This window comes from Anser brachyrhynchus (assembly GCF_964034855.1).
Source record: "Anser brachyrhynchus genome assembly, chromosome: 3".
NCBI lineage: Eukaryota > Metazoa > Chordata > Aves > Anseriformes > Anatidae > Anser > Anser brachyrhynchus.
The window spans coordinates 73444453-73468138 of record NC_137696.1 but is presented as its reverse complement, the minus strand read 5'-3'; the positions used below and the strand labels follow the sequence as shown (position 1 = coordinate 73468138).

The 23686-nt window shown below is 46.4% G+C and overlaps 1 protein-coding gene and 1 long non-coding RNA gene across 2 annotated transcripts; one reads left to right on the top strand and one right to left on the bottom strand.

Annotated features, from left to right (window-relative positions):
• Positions 1-497: 497 nt before the first annotated feature.
• LOC308193419 lies at positions 498-6677 on the bottom strand. The gene is made up of 3 exons (XR_013949620.1): positions 6297-6677; positions 5298-5556; positions 498-2812 (listed from the first exon to the last, which is right to left on the bottom strand). It is a non-coding gene; the product is annotated as an uncharacterized lncRNA (long non-coding RNA).
• Positions 5526-12130, top strand: VGLL2 (vestigial like family member 2). Its single transcript, XM_080588114.1, has 4 exons — positions 5526-6965; positions 8742-9030; positions 10325-10840; positions 11785-12130. Exons 1-4 carry the CDS (start codon positions 6579-6581, stop codon positions 11823-11825), a joined length of 1233 nt encoding a protein of 410 aa, XP_080444240.1. The 5' UTR covers positions 5526-6578; the 3' UTR covers positions 11826-12130.
• The last annotated feature ends 11556 nt before the right edge of the window (positions 12131-23686 follow it).

Genomic DNA, 23686 nt, shown 5'->3' with positions numbered 1-23686 from the left:
CCAGCAGAGCTTGCATTCTTTATTATCTAGTCTAAAAATCATAAATCAGCTTGATCTATAAACAGGACCTGCATTTCAAAAACTTAGTTTGTTACGATGCTCTCTCCATAAATTTCACTCCATACACCAGAAGTGTTTTAATGCATGCAAGTCATCCTTGGATGACTTCAGAAGGAAGCATAAATATGGGAGGAGTATGAAATGGCTTAGTTTCTCTAAACTGATCTTACCCCATCTACCAGACTACTGGCCAATTTATATGTACATGTAAAACACTTTGCAGTTCAGGGAAGTGCCTACCTCAGCATGAGAAGAGATCCATCCTGAAAATGTACAGCCATCGTGTCTGAAGATCCCAGCACGTGAACCCTGGTATGCATATTATGATTTCCTTTTGATGGTGATTTTATGGCATGGGTTTTCATAATTTCATCCCTATTCTAACATTTTCATGTACAAGCAGGGACACGGGGGATGAGTTACATATCTTCAATAAATTCTGAGACAACTTTATTAATTACAAATAATGCATATGCATACTATGTTCTTATTCTTCTGCATTAAGTGAGCTAAATCTACATCAATACAACTATGAAAGCATAGCCGACTTTCCAGCTGGGCTATAATATCATTATATATGCACTAGTTTCCAGTAGGTTGGGCTACAATAGACAGATGTTATTAAGAAAATCAAACGACATTTTATTTTGTCCCATCCTCCCACACATGGATTGGGTGCATATTGGCAGTGACAACACCTTCCTTTCTTCCTTTCTTACTGTATTTCTCTCTCTTTCTTGTTTGTTTTTCCAACTTTACCTCTAACGATTAGGTTGGCTTTTGCAAACATTAGGACTAAGTTCTCTATTAAGTATGACCATAAACATTTTTAAGTGTGGGCTCTGTTCAGTTTCAGAAAGTCAGGATATGTTCCAGCCTCTGAAATCACACCTATCTGCACTGAAGCCAGGAGCTACATTGTCTGAGGCAACTCCAGGAGATGAGAACACAATTCCCTGTACCATGGCTCCACCTCCAGTATTTTGCTGTGAATTTTCCTTTTACTTATTTTTGCCTTTAATTTATTTAAAATTTATAGTTAACATTTTCTAGTAGCATTCTCTCAAAACTTAGCCAAATACACATTGAAGAAAGCTGAAGTGAACTAGAGAGCACCTCCAGTATGACATAATATTGCCCACTCTGAGCAGTAGAAGTTTCCACTCCTGAGAGACTTGAGAGTGGAAGAAAATGTGTCTTTCTTTTTCCCATCCTAGATATGTGCTGTCACTGTTATACAAAAGTCAGGACAGACAAAAAAAGCATATACTTTACCAGATTGTACTCTACTAAAGATCTGATAATCCTGTCATTTTCTTGCATTGAGCCACTTCCTCTCTCAAGCTGCGGTCTTTCTCTGCCACCTATCTCCCTGTCTGAAATATTATCTACAATACTGGAAGGAAGAACACTTCTAAAATGAAAATATTTATAGGAACTGAGATTTTCACGTTAGAAGACTTGTGTTTTGGTTTTGCTTCAAAACAAAGCACACGGAACTATGACTGTGCGCCATCAAACTCACTGAGCCTGGATATTGCAGAAGAGCTACATGTCACATTTACTTCAAGAGCTGACTGCTTATGTTATATTAATAAATCTAGTGCTTAGGTAACTTCTACGCAGCTCAGATACAACCTGTTTCTACTTTTACTTCATGTTGATAAGAACATGCAAAACAAAACAGAAAAAAAACTCTTTTGTTCTTGGAGATCATTTTAAGGGACATTTTGCCTGATATTGCCTCTTTGTCCTGAGCACAGCTGAGGAAATATGCATTCTATATTTTCTATATAAATACAAAATAATATGTAGAGTGACTTGGGGAACACTTCTTGGAACAAGCCTGATGTGGTGGCTTGGTGGCTCTGGTGATTCAGTGCCTGCAGAGCAGAAGTGCACAGAGATTCAGCTCAGTTCCAAATGCCCTGTGACACAAGCATCACAAAAGCTGCTAGCTCTGCCTCTGAGGACCAAACCAAGCCTATTCCTGTATTGATCATGAAAAAAACTTCCATGAGCTTTAATGCTGCAAAAGCCGGCCCATACGTTCAATGGGTTCAGTGTGTTCCCACACATGTTAATCTATTCCCTCATGACAGCTCTAGGTTCCCCTTCCAGCCCTGCATAACGATCTCTTCATCTGCCGCAATCAGTAGAGGAGAGACAGGTGATGCCCCGGCCTGCGAGCCGGCGCGCGCGGCAAGGATTGGGCAGGAGCAGTGAGTGACACGCACCAGATGCTGCACCCGCACCAGGGCTGCAGCTCCCCTCTAAATACATCATTGAGGAAAAATCACCACACACGGTCCAGCTGCTGCAGGGCCCGTCACTGAGCGGGCACGGTGTCACATATGGCACCAAATAGTAGCTGTGCGTGTGGTTAATTAGCAGCTAGCAGTTAATTCATAGAGCCACAGGAAAGGAAAAATAAATAGGAAAAAAAAAAAAAAAAAAAAAGCACTCCCTCAAAGGAAGATCAAAATTAACTACAAAATGTCTTTGAGATTGAAAATTAAATATAAAACAAAACTGGGTCCCACGGGGCAGTGAATGAGACAAGGAAGTCAGTGATATGTGCCCTCATTCTGTTTTACCATACTGATTTTTGTCTTTAAGTTTCATGAATTCAGCACCCATGAATGCTACCAAACTAGCAGCTCCTGAGCCTGAAGTCTTCTTCATCCGTGCAGACCCAGAGACTGCACCTCAAAAACATCCTTGGGAAAACCATGGTAACAGTTGCCAAGTCCTAAAAAGAAACAAAAAGCTTTTAGGGAGACTGAGCGCAGAGACTACAAAGACCAGAAAGAAGAACAGGGTTATCGATCTTGATTCATTTCAGCCAAATTTCACCATTGCAAACCCACAAGTAGCACATCCAAAGTTGGATACTTTAAGTTAAGTATGAATCCTTCATTTCATGACATTTGAGAATAAAATAAGAGCACAGAAATAGGAAATCTACTGAAACTGGAGTTACCATCTCGCAAAGGAGATGCTACACAAAAAACAAATCACACGGCAAATGGACAAAAAATGCATATAACTGGAGTCAACAGAAAATCTTTATTATATAGGAGCATTCATATTAGATTGTGAACTATTTGGGATGATCATTGATAACTTGGAATTTGATATAGAGTCTCACCAATAAATTTTGGAAGTAACATAGTGGCAAGAACGCCAGCAAGTGGAATGGGAAATGGGAAAGACCTGAGTCTGCTGATAAGCCTACTGGCACTTTCAGGCAAACAGCAAATGAATGGAGCCACTAACAGTGTTGCACATCTAGGAACACAGTAGGCAGCCTGTGGAAAGGGTCCTGGAAAGAATGACTTCAAAGGCATCATGAGCAGGTGTTATCTGATCGCATGGCATCACCAAAGCTTTGAGTTGGTTGCTTATAATCTCGGTCAGCTACGTAAGAGCTCAGAAGGAACGTCAGAAATAGCCTCGTGCTATCTGTTACTCACCACAAAACATTCCATAATTTTCACAAACTCATAATAGTGATTTTGAAAATGTGTAGTGCCCACAGTGGGAAAGCAGGTCAGTGTGAGTTCCTTGTCTTTAGATCTCTTTTTTTTTTTTTTTTTTGGGGGGGGGAGGTAATCTTCAAACATAAACAGAAGTTGCTAAGAAAATATTTTGTGTATACCACTGGCAAGAGAGATATTAGAACAGTAACAAGTTCTTGTGTGAATATTTTTAAAATATTAAAAAATTGAACAGGGTTCAAGCAAAAAAAAAAGGTAAAAAAACTCTCTAATGACTAGATATATAGCCACAGAAAATTAAGGAGCTGCATCTGTCTTTTTTGGCAAGGAAAAAAAATATATAGTGTGGAATAAAATAAGTTTCATAAAATATTATGTATGAAAGGACTCTTTAGCTAAGTGCAGTAAGGCATTACATGAACCAACAGCTGGAAGCTGAAGCCAGATCCGCTCAAACTGGAAGTGGGAAACACTGAAGGCTGTTAAGCACAGCGACAAACTGTTAAAGCAAGGGCTGCATTCTCCATCCAGCTTGAGATATCTCCCAGTAAGGACAGCGTGCCTTTCTGGAGTCAGCAGAAGTTTCCCTGAACTTCTGAAAGAGGATGGCATCAACAGCATGAATTATCCAAGTGGCCAGATTCAAAACCTGAACAGTGCTTTCTGGCTAATAAATGTTTCAGCCTTGGATCAGACATGAGGTCGGCTGACCAAACCTGCGTGCAGAGAGTGGACACACTGGTGCTGGATGTAGGACATCCAGGGCAGGTGAGCAACACAGGCAGTCAATCCTTCCATATTTCCATTGTTTTTTTGTCCTGGTCTCTCTGAGTGTTAACGCCTTGTTGGGTGGGTTGTTTGGTTGTCCAGACCTTCATTGTAACACACAATTCTTATTTTGTGTAAGGTTACAGCATAATGAGAAGGTAACTTTGAATCACGTTATAGGAATGTTTTCCAAGGCACCATGCAACTTTCCTTGTTGCCTTGTTTCCCTGTTGTGAAACACTATGGGTACATGAACGTAGGATGAGGCCCATGCAAATGTTTTAAGTGTACACAGCCAACTCTAACCCATGTCTTTCCTAAACGTTTTCTTCTGTTCATTGCTGTCATAATTTTCTCTGTAAGATATCTCAGCTGCTTTTTTTCCAAGGTTTTGTTATTTCTTATGTGATGCAACCCACCTAAAGTTCTTTGGTTGGGACCAAGAAAAGATATTTACATATAATTGTACATATGTAGTGAGATCACTAGTGAATATAGTTCTGACCCGTGGTTTCCAGGATAATTGGGACCGACTTCAGAGAGCGCACTGAAAAGGCAAAACAATGCCAGCACTTTGCTATGAATGCTTGCATTGCTCTGCCTTAAGGCTCTACAGATTGGTCATGTCTTACATTACGCAGTTTCACTGTCAAATGACTGTTTGTAAAAGAAACTGCATTCACACCAAGCCACGTCAGACCTAATTGCTGTAACACACTCGTGTGTGAGGTAAAACCACTAAATTCAGCCCTGGAGAGGTTCTCCAGGGGACACAACCTAGGCTCTCTGCCACATCACAGCACCCAGTCTCGTGTTGCTTTGGCTTTTTCCTTCATACGAAGCATGTGCTCCACCATGACACATGCCAGGTGTCACCCCAGTGTTGCACAAAGCCATTGGAGAAGCGCTTGTGCAAACAGCAGGGAAATATGTGGTGTTTTTGGGATTGCATGTCCAAGGTGCACTCACCTCCTGAGAAATGGGCGCCCTTTTCGGACTGCCACCCAGAGTGCTGCTGCCTTCAGAACAGGCACAGATCTCCCGGTGATGGGAGAGCTGCCAGGCCCCCGACCCCTGGGAGCAGGGGCAGCAGAAACGAGATCCCAGGGCCCTGGTGAGGTCCCACAGCCTCCGGCCGCAAGGAGCAAGGGGCACTCCCTCGCTGGCCGCAGTGCTTTGGATGCCCGCCACAGAGTGAGCCCTTCCCACCATGGTGCCTGTTTGCTTTCTGCTTGGGAGAAACAAAATGATAGAGTGTGAGATACGCTTCCTTTTTAAGGCTGGATACTGACAGTTCCTCCCCTTGTTCTCGTCTCAGCCACTGGCACAAAATTTGGTGTGACGGAGGAAGGAGTGGTGCCGGGGCTGAACCATGCAGCCATGGAGTTGCAGGTCGTGTGTCCATACAGAAAACAAATTTACCAAACTAGAAGAGGGAGAAACAAATGTTTTAAATATGAATTTAAAACCTTGCCCCCAGTTAAGAAAAAAATATGCTCATTAGACACTGAAATATGATTTTTGGCAAAGGATGGGCATTCAGAACAATTCCTGAAATTTGAAACATAAGATTAGTTTTTCTGAGAAACAAAACAGAGACAAATGCTAACCTTTTTAATTATGAGGATTTCCTGCTAAAATTCAGTTAAAGAATTCCGGGTCTTCAAAATCCAAAGCGTTCATTCATTTCAGCTTTTTTTTTCCCCATGATTTTTGTTAATAATCAGCATTTGAAAAGTAAGTGATATTCTTTCACTTTTCCTTTATTTTCGGCTTTAGTACAAATGCGTAAAAATAATATAGAAGGTACGAAGAAGCCGGCAGTCTGAAAGGGCTGCTGCTGAGCTGAGGACTCACAGGGCTGCCTTAGGAGCCGCTCTCCCTCCTGGGCATCGCGGGTGAGGGTACGGCCACCTGCCTGCTCCCGGGGGGCTCCCAGCGGGCAGCCGGGGAGCAAACCCCGCTTACCTGCACCAGGATTTGCTCTTTCCACGCGAACCGCGGCGTCGCTTGGGTTTCCGTTCAGAAAGCATCCTCGCTCCCGCGACGTTTTTGGGCAGGTTCCCCCTCCAGAAGCAACTTTTTTCCCACCTTGCTCGGCCAGCCCCTGGGAATTCTCGCAGCTCCACGGCAGCGTTTTGGGGCTAACGTTGCTCCCCTGGGGGCTTGGGGGGCTTCACCCACGTCCCCCCCTAGCCGGGCAGTGCCAGAGACCCCCTCGCTCCCCGTTCGCCCCAGTTTGGCGGCTGCATGGGCGGGAACGGAGAACGGAGAAACCCCCCCGGAGCGACAGCAAAAATGCTGCCGGGGGTCCTGCCCGGCTCCCCCCGCCCCTGCCCCGGGGCCGAAGCCCCCCGGCGCGGTTGCGGGCGGTTTTGGGAGCCGGGAGAGAGCCGCGCGGCGGGGGGAGGCAGGGCGGGGGGGGGGGGCAGCTCATCCCCCCTCACTCCTCCCACCGAGGAGGGGTGCCTCTTAACCCCCCGGATCCTCCCTCCGTCCCGCCGAGCACAGCTCCGCTTTGCAGAGCAAAAAACGAAATTTCGGCCGCGGCCAGCCATGAGCTGCCTGGATGTTATGTACCAAGTGTACGGGCCGCCCCAGGCGTACTTCGCGGCAGCCTACAGCCCCTATCCCCAGGTACGTGCGGGCTGCAGGGTGGGAGGGGTGTCGGCGGGAGGATGGCCGTCTGGGGCCTCACCAAAAGGAAAAAGGGAAAAGGAGAAGGGGAGGGGACGGGGTGGGGGAGAAGCTCCGGCAGCCTGCGATGGTGAGCGGAGCAGAGCCGCATCCCACCTCGGTGCGGGGCTCGGCGCGGTACGTACCCCGGCGGGGCGCCCCGGGAGCGGGAGCGCGACCTGAACCCCGCGACGGCTTTTTAGGGATTTTTTTAAATTTAATATTTTTTTTTTCCCTTTGCCTGCACGGGCTCCATCCGAGCGCGGCTGGAGGGGGGGGACAGTGATTTTCCAGCTTTACGGGGGGCCCGCGCAGGGACCGGCTGGGGAGCGCTGCCCGAGGTGCCCCCGGCATCCCGCAGCGCGCCCCCGGCATCCCGCAGCGCGCCCCCGCTTGCGGGACTTTCCCTCGGGAAGCGGAGGCAGCGCCGGGAGGCCGGGGCGGGAGCCGAGGCCCCGACGGGAGCCGAGGCTGCGGTGCCGCCGGGGATGCTCCGGCCCCCGAGGGACAGGCGGGTGCCCTGGGGGGGCCGAGGGGACGTTTGGTGGCATTTGCAGCCCCCGTGCGCGGCGGCCTCGTCGCATCGGGGTGCGCGCTCCTTCCCCCCGGGCTGCACCTGCTGCACAGCGCTTCCACTCGTTTGGTGGAGTGGGGTGTGGGTTTGTTGGTTTTTTTATTATTATTATTATTATTATTTATTTTTCTTCCTGCCCCTTAGTCCTGCCAGAGCCGGAAGGCGGAATTTCCCTGCAAACGAAAAAGGGGAGCGGAGGAGGCAGAAGCGCCCCGGGCTGGCGGCAGCCCCCGGCCCAGCTCCTCGTCCCCACGGCGTGGCCACCCGGGTGGCACCTCGGGCAGCTGGCAGCGGGGCCGGAATACCTGTTACAAATAGCAAATGATGTCTTCCCCCACCTTGCCCCCCCCCCCCACCCCCCCGGGCCTGTCCGCGCACGGGTGACATTATTTAGGGGGATGATTATTACCTCAATGGCCGAGCCGGCAGCCAAGTGGAAAGGCGGCGGTCACGACGTGACTCTCAGCCGGATTTCGAGCCATGGTTCAGCTATGAAATACCCCGCGGGACTCAGCCCGGGGCTCCCTCCTTCCCTCCCTGCCTCCCCCCGGCCCCGGTGCTGCTTCTCCCGAACCGCAGCGGCCGGGAAGAGAAGGGGCTCCGCGCCCCCTCGCTTATTTCTAAGAAAGTCCCAGCGGCTGCGGGCGCTTTGAGGCGGGTGCAGAGGGCACGGGGAACACCCAGCAAACTTCCCAGCGCCTGCGGCTTGCTTGCCCCGGCGGAACCTAGCAGGGGCAGTGGAAGCTCGTAGGAAATACCTGAGGCTTCTCGCCGGCCGAGGCGGTGCTTTTTGCCCTGAAAAGTGTTTGAGGCTGCCGGCGTTGGGTTGTTTATTTGTGGTTTTTGTGTTTGTTTGGTTGGTTCGGTTTTTTTCTTTTCTTTTCCCCTTCTTCCTCTCCGCCGTGCGCTCGGTGTGCAGCCCGGCGCCGCTCGCCTCCCCCCGCTGCCGGCACCGCCGCCGCCTTTCGCCCCCTCGGTATTTCCCCTCCTGTGCGGGAGGGTTTCTTCGTGCTTTTGCATCCTTCTGCCACCTTTTGCATCCTTTTGCAACCCTTTGCATCCTTTTGCGGGAGCGCGGAGGGAGCGCCGAGCCTCGGGCACCTCGGAGCTCTGCACGGCGTGACCGTCTCGCTTCTCCCTCCCTGCCTCCCCCCTTCCTCCAGAAACTCGCCTTTTACTCCAAAATGCAAGAAGCCCCGGAGAGCGGCAGCAGCGCCAGTACCAGCAGCTCCTTCTCCGGCCACGCCGCCGCCAGCATCAAGGAGGAGGACTGCAGCCCCGAGAAGGAGCGACCCCCCGAGGCCGAGTACATCAGCTCCCGCTGCGTGCTCTTCACCTACTTCCAGGGGGACATCAGCGCCGTGGTGGACGAGCACTTCAGCCGGGCCCTCAGCCAGCCCAGCAGCTTCTCCCTCGGCAGCGCCAAGGCGAGGAACGCCGGCTCCTGGCGGGGTGAGCGCGGTGCGGGGCGCGCGGGTGCGGGGCGCGGGGCTGGAGGGCTGCGGGACCCGGCTCGGCCACCACAGCTTTGGGTTTGGTGAGGTGGGGAGTGGAGACGGGAGCAGAAGGGCAAGTGGCCGCGGGAAGGAGCTCAGCAGGTTCCCACCGCTGCAAACTGGACGATGCACGACCCCATGTGTCGCCCAATGTGTGTCATTGCACTCGTCAGCGGCAAGGACCCCAAATTGCACAGATCCTCCATAGCCATGTCTTGTTTTACCCCAGATGGGCTCATGGGGTACCCGATGTGGCAGGGAATAACCCGTCCATGGGCGCTGCTTTCCCGGAACCCCATCGCCAGGCCAGCTGCACAGCTGAGAGCTAATTTCCCAGTCTGTCCGTGAAATTCTCATTGGTGGCTTCTGAGACTGAAACGCTAGTTGAAGTATTTCATGGATGGAAGGTACCCAGTGCTGAAAGCAGAAAGACTTCCTTGTCTGTCATGAACTGCTTCCCTTTCTCCTGAGTAATGCCAGGGCTCTGAGCTAATTTACCTCCCCAGAAAATGTGGATTAAGGGCACATTTTCATTTGTTTCAGCAACGCTGTGCATTCCCGACCAATCATGCGTAGCACCTATCTCTGTACTCTATTAGCAATCACTATTCCACCTCACACATGTCTTACTGAGCAAGGAAAATGCAGGGTCCTTGTCCTTCACCCTGCCAATCCCTAAAGATCTGCAGAATGCTTCCCAGATATGTTAGTGGTATATCCAATAAACAGGCATAAGCCCAACGCAATAGATGGCAAAATTGCCCCCAGATGTTTCAAAACTTTAAGCTGGCACATAGTCACATCGCACACTGTTACTGTCTGCTCTGAAACCTCACCGAGGAAGCAGTGGCTTTCCTGTCAGCGTCAGGGCGTCCTCCAAGGTGTCGGGCATAAACGCTTTCACAGGGAGATTAGGAGAAAACAAACAAATGAACAAACAAGAGAAATCCATCCCTGGAACTTACTGTGGTGCACAATAGCTCTGACTCAGTTTCCACTATTGAGGGAGAGATATTTACCTTGCCTTAGGTAACAGTCTTTTCCTTAAGCAGCTACTATAAGAAACCTGGAGCAAATCACTTCATTTTCATGGATCATCCCTGGGCTAGGCGTGTTGGATGTGTGGCGGGAGAGGAATCTGTTCTCATGGAAAGTGTCTCCTTGTGTTCAGCAGTGCTCTGGGGGATAAAGGCAGTGCGAGGGCTTGCTGGGTGCTCACCTCCCTTTCCTTTCTTCCCTCCCGCACCTAGACGGCTCCTTCCCGATGAGCCAGCGCAGCTTCCCCCCGTCCTTCTGGAACAGCACCTATCAGCCCTCCTCGGTCCCCGCCACCCTCAGCAGCCCCCTGGCCGCCGCCGCCCACAGCGAGCTACCCTTCGCCGCCGCCGCCGACCCCTACGCACCGGCCTCCCTGCACGGCCACCTGCACCAGGGCGGCCCTGAGGCCTGGCACCATGCCCATCACCACCACCACCACCACCACCACCACCCCTACCTCGGGACACAGAGCACCGCCTACCCTCGCCCCACTGCCGTGCACGAGGTCTACGGCCCTCACTTCGACCCCCGCTATGGCTCGCTGCTGGTGCCCACCGCCTCCGTCCGCCCCCACCGCCTCACGCCTGCCGCCGTGCCCACACCAGTCAGCCCTCCCTGCGACTTGGGCAAGGCCGAGGCGGGCGCTGCCGCCACTTGGACAACACCGGCACCCTTCCCCAACGCAGCAGGGGACATGGCACAGAGCCTTGGCCTCAATGTGGACCCAGGTGAAGAGCAGCCCCTAGCCCCTTTGGGTCCCCCCAGCTCAGGGCCACCCCCATGAAGGTGGTAGGAGGGGAGGACCCAACATGGTGGGGCCCTAAGGGGAAACAAATTGGGGTTGGGACCTCCTGGCTCTGGCCCGTGTGCCCTTCTTGCTTTGGAGCCCTCTTGCCCTGGCCTTGCAAGGGCTGGCAGCAGGATGGAGCCCCGAGGGCCATCGCTGGGCTCCTGCCATGGAGCAGGTGTGCAGGCAGCTGCATGGCTCTGTAAAGTACTGTAGGTTTATAAACAGCCACAGCTACTTATTTTTTTCTCCCAGTCTTTGAAAAGTACAATTACATTTGCCCAGCAAAAATAAGAACAAAAGAAAAAGGGCAACGGTTATCGCCGTGGCCAGTGAGGCTGGTGTCAGGCATCTGTCTGGTCAGGTGCCTGGACTTAAGGCCTGCAGCCATGCCAAAGAGGTGACAGATGTGTAGCCAGCAGTGGCTGCTCCTCAGCCAGTGGCAGCAGAGGCGAGGAAAGCCCGCTCTGGCTGCAATTTGGTGACCGCAGCCACAAATGGCTCTGTACGGCATCCTTGCTTCAGGTTCAACAGGGATGCGTGCCTGCCTCTGGAGCAGCCCATGCTCTTCTCGTCTCACTGTTTCCTTCCAGCCCTGCTTTAGGAGCCCGTGCTTTAGGCTGAGCCTCCGATCTCGTGTGGCAGAAATGAAGTTTGTCTTTCTCTGTCCTTAAATGCCTGTTCCTATTTTTCTTCCCTTTTTTTTCTTCTCTCCGTTCTCAGGTTTGCAGCCTCAGGACAAAAGCAAGGATCTGTACTGGTTTTAGAGCTGTCCTTCACTCTTCTTCCCCTGGCTCTCCCCTCTAGATCTCTGCCTCTTAGGCATGGTGGCATTTGGAGCTGAAGTCGGGTCAGTTTGTAACAGCTTCTGGTCTTGGTTTGCAGCTCGACGTTACTCCTTCTGTGGTGGATCCCTTCTGAGCTGACGAGCTGACTCAAAGCCTCCCAGACCCCCCTTGCCCTTTTCCAAGCCCACCGTGACCCTGCAGCTCGGGGAAAGACAACGGGACTTAAGGCGACCTGGCATTGCAAGGACAGTCCTTTAGACTTATTTTGGAGAGGAAAACTCTTCTGTTGAGAGAGGAGAGCCAAAGACTGTGAACTTCTATTTAACCAAACTCCACTCCCTGAACTGCAGTCGGACTGCTTTAAAAGAGTCGAATGATGTCATGGACAGTGATGCAAAACCACTGGCCTTCTTACAGGGGACAGAGGAAATTGTGTTGATTTTTTTTTAGTGGTGTGAATATTTTTTTATGGCAGTGAAGATTATTTCTCGAATGCAACATGGGAAAATCTATTTAGTAGTTTTGAACTGGATTTTTACTTTACATTATAGAAAAGTAAAAGGAGAAGAAACTGGAACTCATGAACATTTTCGGACTACCAAGGAACTGGTCAGATTTTTCAGCTTTGTGGTTATGAGTGGCAAGCGTCTAGCTTGGGCCACCTGCCTTGGGCTTGCAGAAATGCAGCTGTTCTGTGGACAACTGTTCAAACTCCAGAAATACAAAAACCAAGGTGGCACTTCTCAGTTTGGCATTTGCATTGGATACGTAACAGTTGTTTGTTTTCTTTCTTTTTTTTTTTTCTTTTTTTTTTTTCTCTTTTTTTTTACAAGAAACATTTTATGGTGAAAGCTAAACCCTCTTAAAGAAGGGGGGAAGGAAATGAAAAACTGCTTGCCCTCAACCCAACAATTTTAAGGAAAGGCCCATGATGAACAATAGGTCTAGGTTTAACATTTCCCTTTGTCTACTTGTTGCTGTCATTTTGTCACTTTAATAGCTGTTTTTTTGTTTTGTTTTGTTTTGTTTTGTTTTGTTTTGTTTTGAAAGAGGGAATAAGATATCTATTTAACGGTAGGAAAGCTGCATTAAAGGTATCTCCTTCTTTCACCCTGTGTGCTTTTATGAAGAATTAAAACTATGAAAGAGAAATGAGGCAGACTAGAAACTTCAGGATGAAATAGGAAAAATACCTGTAGTGTGGATGAAGTGAGTTATTTTATTACTTCGCATTAAAGCTAAATAGAAATATTGGTAATTGAAAATATTTTCTTAATGAGTAAAAAAATATGGTGATAAATACAAAAGATAAAAAAGCAAGACTGTGGCAACACATTTTAGTGTACAGTGTATTTTTAAGGTGGGTTAAAGCAAAGGTGGCACCCCGTAATAAGAGGTGCTTCTTCACAAAGCCAATAGAAGAAAGGACTGTAATAATCAGCACGGTTATTTTGCACTGGTAAGTTAAAATGCTATTATAGAATGATGAATGGCTAATGAAACAGTGCAAAAGTGGCAATTTCCCCCTATACTTAAAAGCTGATGTTTTTACATGCAAAGTATCTGATCCCAACACTACAGCATTTTGTTTTGTTCCATTTTTTTTCTTAATGTAATGTCTTTGGAGGCTGATAAATTTCAGTGTGTGTGAGAGGACAGTCCTCTCACCAGGAGAAGCAACATTAGAAAATGGACTTTTGTACTGTTCTGAGGGTTTTCACCTTCCAACACCTGGTGTAAGGTGGCAAAGTGTTGAATAACCAGAGCTTGCTTCTCCTAGGTTCCAGCTCAACAATAACTGAGAGAAATAATTTATGGGAAAGAACAGGAATGTTAAGAGCAAGAAAATAATAAAGCAGTGTGAGCAAATATTGTGAGAAGCTGGCAAGGAGGGGCTTTGAAATACAAAGTGTGCAAAGCATCCCCAGCCAGAGCTGGGCAAATGGCAGGAGATGACTTGCCGTGGTCACTTCAACCAGACTTACTCATGGGCATTTCGTCCTCAGTCCCCAGTCAGCAAGATGCCAGACAAGCTGTAAAGTGTGAGCAAACGACTACAGGCTTTATAGTACTGGTTAAACCAAAAGTATTCTGAGGCTTCTATCAAGAAAGAAGGCAGATTAATTGGGTTATAGCATTGCTTGTGCTTCAGTGCAATTTCTTTTTTTTTTTTTCTTTTTCATTTTCTCTCTCTCCTCCTAATGAGGATGACTGGGGAATACAGCCCAAATACATTTGGAAGCATTTTTGTAAATAAAAAACACTCGTTTACTTCATAGGCATTTACAATTTATTTTGATTTTGACCATTTTCAAGCACGAGGATTTATGCAATGAATACATGAATATTGCTATTGATATTTGCTCTCCAAGTACTTTTTTATTGTCATATCATGGAAACATCCAAACACCAAAGTCAGGATTGTGGCTTACGGCATTATGTGCTGTGCAAACCACCTTTTTAAAGTGTTCCTACTCCAGATGCGCTGCAGTCTGGAGGTGTATGTGCCCTGTTTTGGATAAACCTTGCAGAGCTTGGCTCTGTGGGTTATCCTGACTGTGGGGGCTGCTCACAGCTCCCACCTTTAGGCTTGGGAGTGAGACTTTGCAGAACTGGGGCTGCAGCTCATGTTGCTAGAGGAGGAACTTCATCCTGTGCTTCAGGCTGCCTGGCACAAGGGAGGGGAGGCTCCTCATGCAATAACCTCAGTGCCATTTCATAAATCTGTGTTATTCCTCTTCGCATCACAGCATAATTGCTTAATCCAGAAAGTGTGCAAGAAATCTGTAAATGCAAAACACTTGCTTCTTATATGTTACATTTGTCTTGTATGCTGCATGCTGATCCCATGCCAGAAGAGCAGGGCTGTCGGTCCCAGTTCTGCAGCCTGAGGAGCAGACCCTCCAGGTGCCCCTCCTGTGGCATGGCACACACAAGTTAGCACCGTTTGCTGCTCTCCAGCTATGCCCTAACAAACAAACACCACTAATGGCCCCTCCGTGCAGACACCAGGGCAGGAGGTGAAGGGCCTGGGGTGGCAGCAGGTTGGCACCGAAGCAGGCACAGAGGTGAATCTGCTCAGCCGCTGAGTGTCAACGTGCAGAGTGAGTTCTGGCATGTTTGCTGCAGAAATTTCATCCCTGCTCTGAAAATAACTGAAACTGAGCGCAGCACAGAGCAAAACTGTTCTAGTGAATGCGGAGGTTGACAGTGATGTTTTGTCAGGGAAAGTGGGGACGGGACATGGTATTTGTGGCCACAGTCTCCACTGTATTTTACCAAGGGTCTCCCTGTGAAATAGCTGCAGTTGCAAGAAGGCAGCACAGGGCTCCTTAGAGACAAATATATGTGTCCCTGCATTTGCAGCCTCATGTCAGCTCACTTTAGGGTAAATGTTCCTCCCTTCCTGCCACCTGTCCCACTGGGTTTCCCGCTGGAGCCCCCAGGGGAGCAGGAGGGGAGGAGAAAGTCTGAAAACCCCTCTGCGCCTCCCTTGGATTGTGCACTGCCCGTCTCCAGGGAAATGTATCTGCCCTGTCTCCTCCTTGGGTCAGAAGCCATCCCTTCTCGCTTTACCTTTGAAGTCCTATTTAGGTTCGTGACAAGCCGTAGAGAGGGCTTAAAGGTTGGTCCCTTCCTAGAAGGGAGGAAAATGCTACGGGTGCCCTTAGATGCAGCAGGGGCCTCTGACCGGCAGTTCCCGTGCATCTTTTTCTGGGCAAGGGTTGTAATTAAGATACCCTTTTGATTACAGAAAGGCGAGTCAGCTCCTCTGGGGGATTGTGGTGTCCTGGCTGGCTTCCCTGGCCTGCCACCCAGAGGAGCAGTTGCAGCAGGGGAAGGAGAGAGACTTGTGGTGTGATTGCTTGGAGGAGTGAGGTACTTGTTTTGCAGGTTAGGCAATTCTGCATAGGGAAATAGGACTAGAAGGTAGTGCAAGAAAAAGGAAAAAAAATAGAACAAGAAAGAGGAAAAAAAGGAAGAAAAAAAGAAAAGAAAAAGAGAAAGAAAAAAAAAAGAGAAAAATGAAAGAGAAAAGAAACAACAGAAAAAGAAAGAGGAAAAAAGAAAGAAGAAAAAAGAGAAAAAGAAAAGGGAATAAAAGAAAAATGAAATAAAATGAAAGAAAATGGAAAAAGAAAAAGAAAAAGAAAAAGAAAAAGAAAAAATATAAAAATGAAAAAGAAAAAAAATAAAAATGAAAAAGGAAATAAAAAATAGAAATGAAAAAGGAAAGAAAAAAAGAAAAAAGAAAGAATAAAGAAAAAGGAAAATAAAAAAAGAAAAAGGAAAATAAAAAAAAAAGAAAAAAGAAAAAGGAAAAAGAAAAGAAAAAAAAGGAAAATAAAGAAAAAAGAAAAAGGAAAAAAGAAAAAGGTGAAAGAAAAAGAAAGAAAGAAAAAGAAAAAGCCTTATTTCAGTCAGCCCTTAAGTTTTGAGGATACAGCCTTGGGAAGTGATCCGTTCCTTTAGTTCCACCATAGTTAGCCTGTCCTCTAGCCTTACTGCACTGACAAGCAGCTCGGACCAGAAAGGTCCTACCATTCCTGTCCATCTCTAACCACACAGAAGGAGCCATTTTGCAGCACACTTTCTGCTGCCTCCCCAGGCAGGGACACCCCATGAATGCTGTGCCTACACCCACGACCACATTGCATCGGAGAGGTGCATGCCCCCTCCTCCTGCCCAAGCCCGCCAGGCGCAGCCCCTCCAAGCCCCACCTGGCACAATGCCTCCGGGCTCAGCATCCACACCTCTGTCTTTCGTCTTCTTCGCTTCTCCTCCTCTCCCCAACCACGGGCTGCATTCCCCAACCTCCATCCACAGTTGCCCTGCCTCAGGCAGCCTCTCCCCTCACACAGCTACCCACCCAGCCCCATGAGAAGCAAAGGGGCAGCAGTAGGAGGGACACAGGCCTTCTCATCAGCGCTGCTTGCATGTGTTTGAAGTGTCAGTACTTGTACGAGAAACAAAACTGGACCAAAAAAAGCCTGCGCCTTGGCCTCCGGTCCTGCTCCCTGGTAGCAGGAACCAGTTCTGAACCCCTGGCCCAGCAGAGCCAGGGATTTTTTTTTCCACGAGCAGAGTCCCAAAGAGCTGCGACAGCCCCACTTGCACACAGACACAAATGATTATTCTCTCTTGACAGACCTGCACAGCTCCGTCTGTGTATTTAACTGCAGTCACAGGGAGCTGGATCAGGAAAGAGACACTTGATAGCTGCTGTTTCCGTGGTTGAAATATTTGTGAAGTTAGCGCATAATCTGAAAGCAGAAGCTAATAAATTATAGGGTGCTAATTGGGGCCGGAGTGGAGCTGTCAATCATATTTATCCTAAACACACAGAGACCCTCATAACCTAAAAAGGCAAGAGAGACTCCAGGAACAGCTCCCAGTTGTCACTAGCCATGACCTCCACTTCAGTGAGAGCACAGAGAGCCAAGGCTGAGAGTTTGTTCTGCTAAGAAAATGCAAATCCTGTGCCTAAGAGGGCACTTGTATGTGTTTTTGTTTACCCTCTTCTGGCAGTGCATTTCCCAGGACACTTTATTGTTTTACAATACTCTTGCAATTTTAAAAAACATGAAAACCTGCAAATCAGATAAGAATTTGCAATGCCTGTATTCACATAGCCCTTAGAATAACAGGCACAATTTTTGTCACTGTCCAATCCCATACAAGTCTCTCTTCTAAAAGTCATCTTATTGCTCCATTTCTTTTTTTGTTTCTCATGCGCTAGAAACATGTATATTTCCTGAAGGCTGCAGGGGTCTATGATCTGAGCCAAAACACAACTGTGCAAACATCATAGCAATAGGGCACTTACGGTCACTCTGTTTCCTCATTTTCCTATATTGTTTCCATCAAGATCTTTGCATGTTACTCATCATATAGCACAAAATTGTCTCAAAGACTGCTGAAGAGGATCTTAGTAACAAGTTTCCCCCAGAAATTCATGCCTATGTTAACATAAGAAGGCATTTCAGGAAGTGCTCTTTCGAAAAAAGATCCTGAAAAAAGTTTAGGAACAACCCAAAAGTGAGGGGTGGGAAAGCTGGATGTTACTGACAGCATGTCTGCTGCGTGCACACCTGAGAACTGAGCTGCAATAAGGTCAAACCCTTGTCCTTCCTGGCGGCAGTCACCTCACCAGGCCTTTAGAAACTCTCTAGAGTAACTGCTGCAAGACCACATGATACATGCATGAAGACTTTTAGAGGTTTTCCTAAATGGGTCATTTTTTCCTCATTTTTTGATGCCTGATTTAATTATTTAATGCTTTAATTCAGTGTTAAGTTAAACACTATTTAGCATTTAATAGCATTTAATTTAACATTGGATGCTGTCAAGCAGCAGAACCGATAGTCCCTTCTCAGCTTGCTTCCATGAAATGACAGCACCCAACCTGGCTATGGTGCCTCTGAAGCCAAGAGACACCTCTGGGTGGGACAGGTGTGAGGATGTGTTTGACAGCTGGCTCTGGTTTATCTCGGTCATCCTCTCCCTGACACATCTCTGTGCAAAGCGGGACAGCAGGGCTGTTTGCATCTGCTCATCATACGATTGCAATAGCAAGTCTTAAAGAATGGCAGTGGAAAAAGGACATAAAAGTAATCTTAATTCACCCATACTCAAAATGCAGCCAAGTGGGATATTTAAAAAGAAAATAAAAAAATAAAAAAGTTAATTCCTTAACTACTTTTTATTTTCCAGCAGCAAGTACTTGGGAAAGCTCAGATGAGGATTAAGCCTGTGTGTGATGTACATTGACTGCTTCTGTCTTCTTTCCAAAATTAGTCCATGGTCACCAGCAAAACCTAATCATCTTCCTTCCCAGTCTACGGCAACACTCTCAGTGTGTCACACTGTAGTCACATCAGACACTGCACATTTATGTTTTGGAAAGTTTTGTTCATGAATTAGAATGACACAACCATACACAAACTGCAGTGTGAATACAAACCAATCTGTGTTGTTTTTTTTTTTAATTTTGGAAATGAAATCAGTGGGTATAACAACAGCCGTATAGCTCTCCCTTTCAGTGGAGAGGCGTACTTAGCAGCTCCTGTACACTGGTACTGAGAGCTGCACCTCTCCTGATACGGCGATCCTCAGACATTCAGCTATAATTCACCCAGACTCCTACAGATTCCAACAGAATTTGCTTATATCGGTACTTTCTGTCAGGAACTCACCCCCAGAGTAAACATTTATTCTTCAAGATATGCACTGCTGGCACAGGGAGTCTTCTCAGAGCTTTCTCCAAATTAGCAAAACCCTTCTGTCTGCAAATGCAGAGTGGTTTTAATGAAAAAAAAAAAAAAAAAAGGCTAGCAGGTATAAGATTGGGTATCTGCATGCATGGTGTTTGTACACACAGATCATGTTATTAATTTTGTTTTAGCAGATTCAAGCAGAGGATAATTCTTATTGCCTTAAGCACCAAGCTCAAAAATTACGGAGTGATATCTCTATTAAGATGGCAAAGACTATGTCAACAAACAAACTGAGAAAAGCACAAAGCTGGCAAGATCCTAATTGAAGACCATAGGGCTGGACTGTGTGGGTTGATTTCCATCCTCGGGGATGTGGTGAGGTCAGACTAAAGAAATACGAAGATGTGAGAGAATATATTCTTATAAGAGGTTAATTCTGTGACTCCCAGAGTTCCGCCACTTCTGTTTCTCTGTAAGAGAAAGCCAAATATATTTGTGACTGGAAATTACTGAGAACTTAGGCATGGTCAGGCCTCCTGGAAAGGTGTGAAAATTGGATACGTGAAGAGAAATACGCTAGGAGATTAAACAGGGTACTGAGATTTTAGTGCCATAAAACAATGTTGAAACTCCACTGAATTTTCTATGGAATGGATAGGAAAGTAACTGTAGTTGCTTACCGTACTGCATAAGACCACAGAGGTATTTTAGTGGCCTCATCTGTAAGAGTCACTGAGGGACTTATACTGTTAGGGAAGATAGGAGGGAAAAAAAAAAAAAAAAAGAAAAAAAAATAGAGCCAGCTATGTAAACAGCATTGCAAAAGAGATTGGTATCCACACTGAGAGTGGCTATTTTACAGCTCACTTCTTACCGTAAAAGATAGAAGGCAGTGATGAACGCCCTCCAAATGGAAGACGTCATCTGAAGAAGTTAACACATTATAAAAAAGGTTATTTTATACGGTAGTATCAGTCATGCCACTGGCAATAATGACAATATTTTGGCATCATCACTTGGCTTTGAAGCACAGGGTTTCTGGTTATTTATTAGAGTTAAAACATAATATCAGCTAGAGGTGCCAAGTGTCATTATAAATAGAGCCATGATCGTTTGAAAAATCCACCTGGTATGCAAGCTCCTGCAACTCACTCCAGTGTGCATGTGTAAGAAAAACTTTCAAGAATCAATTAAAAGAAATGAAGGTGAAATAAGAGTTTTCATCCACTGACAGAGTTGTTAGGGCAATTTTACAGACATTCTTCACTATAATGACTATTTTCATCTCTGTTATAGCCAAATTAAGATCATCTTTGTGTAGAAAGAGGTAGATTTGCTACTAGAAGAAATCTTGCCTTCACGGTTTTTGTTAAAATGCATTGTCCTAACCCCAAACCGCGGAGAATCAGTTTCACCCAGTTATGCTCAGTGGAATCAAACCTGACGACTGAATCCATCAAAGGCAGCATTCCATAGATGTAAAAGAAAAGAAAGAAGAAAAAAAAAGAAAGAGAGAGAGAGAGACATTAGTCAATCCAAATAGATGGTAAAACTTTCTTTGATGAAAACTGCTGCAGGGTGTCACGCAAGAGTGCAGTGCCCCTGCTGTGAGTCCTTTGTGCCCCTCCATAAAAGTAGTAAGGAAACTAAATTTTGAGGGATCTTGTGTTCTGGAGGATGTCACTAGACTCTGTTACCTAGGGTACCAGGAAAGTTGAGGAACACCAACTTCACTCTCAGCTCTGGGCTAGAGCTTCATAGAGAAGCGAGGCTGTGGTGGAGACACAAACATTAAGTATAAAAAAAAAAAAGAAGGCCTCTTAATGTCCCACATTTTTCAGTCCAATGTGATACATTGTGATGAAACGATACACAAACACCTCTTTTGCCTTTTATTTCACCTCTCAAAAATACCGGTTTTCAAGCCACATGCTTCCTGTTCAGAGCTCTTGACAGGCAGGTTCCCCAAGCTCATGTTAAGCGGCTGAGCACTCTCTGTGGAGCACATGGGAAGAACTGAGTGGTCCCACTGGAGCTTGGCATATCTCTCAACAGCTACACATAAACTTTCCACAACCTTCTCTTTGACCTGGTAAGGACTCAATAATTCTGTCAAAAAGTGTTGGGTTTTGCTTTGTAGGTTATTGATTGTGTTCCCAAATTAAATAAATAAATAAATAAATAAATAAATAAATAAATAAATAAATAAATAAAAGTGAGGTGAACAGTTTTTGGACAGATTTGGTCACCAGTACGTGCTAGCTCAAAAGCTCAACCCCAAAACCCAGAAGTGCACCAATGGTTGGGTGTTACTGCCTTCTGCAGATCAAACGACTGAGGGGTCTGAGGACAACAGACCTAGAAGTGAGGCCACTGAAAATGCTGCCTTAGTAAATAAGTAACATCTGCTCTGGCCCTTCCAATTTACAAAATAAATTACAAACATTAATTGATCACCACAGCACTGATGTTATGTCATGGTAAATACTGTTCATAGGTAGCAGTAAATATTTCTCATCCATCCGTATTGATATATTTTATACCTAAAATACAATACCCTGCGCATATGTAGAGGATTTTCAGCTTTCTGAATTTCTGTCTTAGCAGGGGTGCTTACCACGATATGAAGAAGACAGATTAGAAAGTAAAAAGCCACCAGATGCTGAAAGATTCAATGCTGATATTCAATTCAATTTACTTGGCAAAAGCTAACAGCCTCTTGAAAAGGGCACTTCCACCTCACAAACTAATAGACTTCTCTGAACTGACCAAACATGGATAAGGATGATCCAGTTGATATGGTTGATGTAAATTTCCAAAAGGCTTTCTACGAAGTCCTCCACCAAAGACTGTTAAGGAAGCTAAGCTTTCCGTATGAGGAAGGGTCCTCACCAGAATATATATCTTCTTAAAAGCTCAGAGACAAAAGATAGGAATAAATGATCAGTTCCTGGAGGGAAATGAGCTCACCAGGGGAGCCAGTTATGCTAGGACTTGTGCGATTTGGCATAGTCAAAAAGAACATGGTTGGAGGGCGTGAAGCGTTAAAGTAGGCCAGTGAGGAAGATGCCCAGCTCTGAGGAGCTGCAGAGGACCTCATGCACCTCAGTGACCAGGCAATAAAACAGCAGCCGAAATTCAAATATGGAGTGATTGAAAGATGAAGTAAAATATACAGTAAAACTGTAATCATAACTTCACAAATTAGTGGATAGGCTCCAGGAAGGCCATTATTACTTAGATACAACATTTGGGGATTATGAAATAATCATAGAATATCTGAGTTGGAAGAGACACACAAGGATCATAAAGTCCAACACCTGGGTCCCCAAAGGACCACCCAAAAAGAAAACAAAAAAATTGATCATGTGTCTGAGAGTGTTGTCCAAATGCTTCTTGATCTCCAGCAGGCTCGGTGCTGTGACCACTGCCCTGGGGAACCTGTCCCAGTGCCCAACCACCCTCTCGGTGAACAACCTTTTCCTAACACCCAGCCTGAACCAACCCTGCCACAGCTTCAGGCTGTTCCCTAAGGTCCTATCACTGGTCATCAGAGAGAAGAGATCAGTGCCTACCTCTCCAGTCCCCCTAATAATATAATCCCAAGAATATAATATATAATTCACGTATATATTACATCCCATGGTATAACGATATTCTGTGATATGTATATGTATATATCCCATGAATATGTAACCTCACTACTCAGAGTGGTCAAAACCCAAATAAAACAGCGTGATTGATTAAGAAAGTAATGGAGAAGAAAGCTGAATACACCTACAAATCTTGAATGCTCTGCGTGTTCCTGATCTGCTCTCAGAAAGGAGCTTGTAGAACTGGGCACAGTCTGGAGAAGAAAAGTGAGGATAGCCAAGGGGATGGAAGAGATCTTGCAGGATAACAATCCACTAGGCTAGGAACCCTCAATGTGGGGAACAGTTGCTGCCTGTGGGTGAGTGTGGGGGCAACAGAGCTCTGTAGAGTTTCAATACCATGAAACAGGAGAAGAAGGATCAACTGTTCCCCCACTTCCCTCTCTATTATAAAAAGGAAGTCTACTCCAAACTAATTTCCTGGACTCCTTCTGTGTTCAGTGAGATAGTCCCCTCCAAGGGGTGGCATTCATGCAGACCTTGCTCCTTCCACAGTCCAGCTATTTCTGTATAACCAGCAGTCATTTGTGAGAGAAGATGAGCCACAAAGTTGGGTGAACACAGCTCTATACTAGATCAGAATTTGCTTCACCAATTCCTCCAATGCCACTTAGGACAGAAAGGAAATGTGCAAACAGCCCTGCAGCTCCCCAGAATGTTGTGTGCCAGAAGGAATATTCACCAGAGAAAAAGCAGCCTGGATCCCCATGGAGCAGGAATGGGGAGACTATGCAGCCACTCAGCCATACTGATGATGCCATATCATGACCAAGGAAGGAAGAAGGAGGTGTTTAATACTCTGCAAACTTCTGATAAACCCCAAACTGATGTAGAGGACAGGAAAAAAAAAAAAAAAAGTGTGCATTAGGGTTGTTCATTACTGGACAGGATCTAGCTTTTCTTTCACATTCTCTTTTCTAGAGTTACAACATAACAACAACATAACATAAACAACATAAAATATCTCTTGACATTGAGTTTTGATAATATCTCCTCTTAGGTCTTTATTTCTCAGGTTCTTGGGATGTTATTTTTGCATTGTTCCATAGGGAACTAGTCAGAGATGGTAGTGTGAATGCTGCCAGTTTTGCTGGGTGCATGCACTGCCTGACTGCAGTATCACATCAAC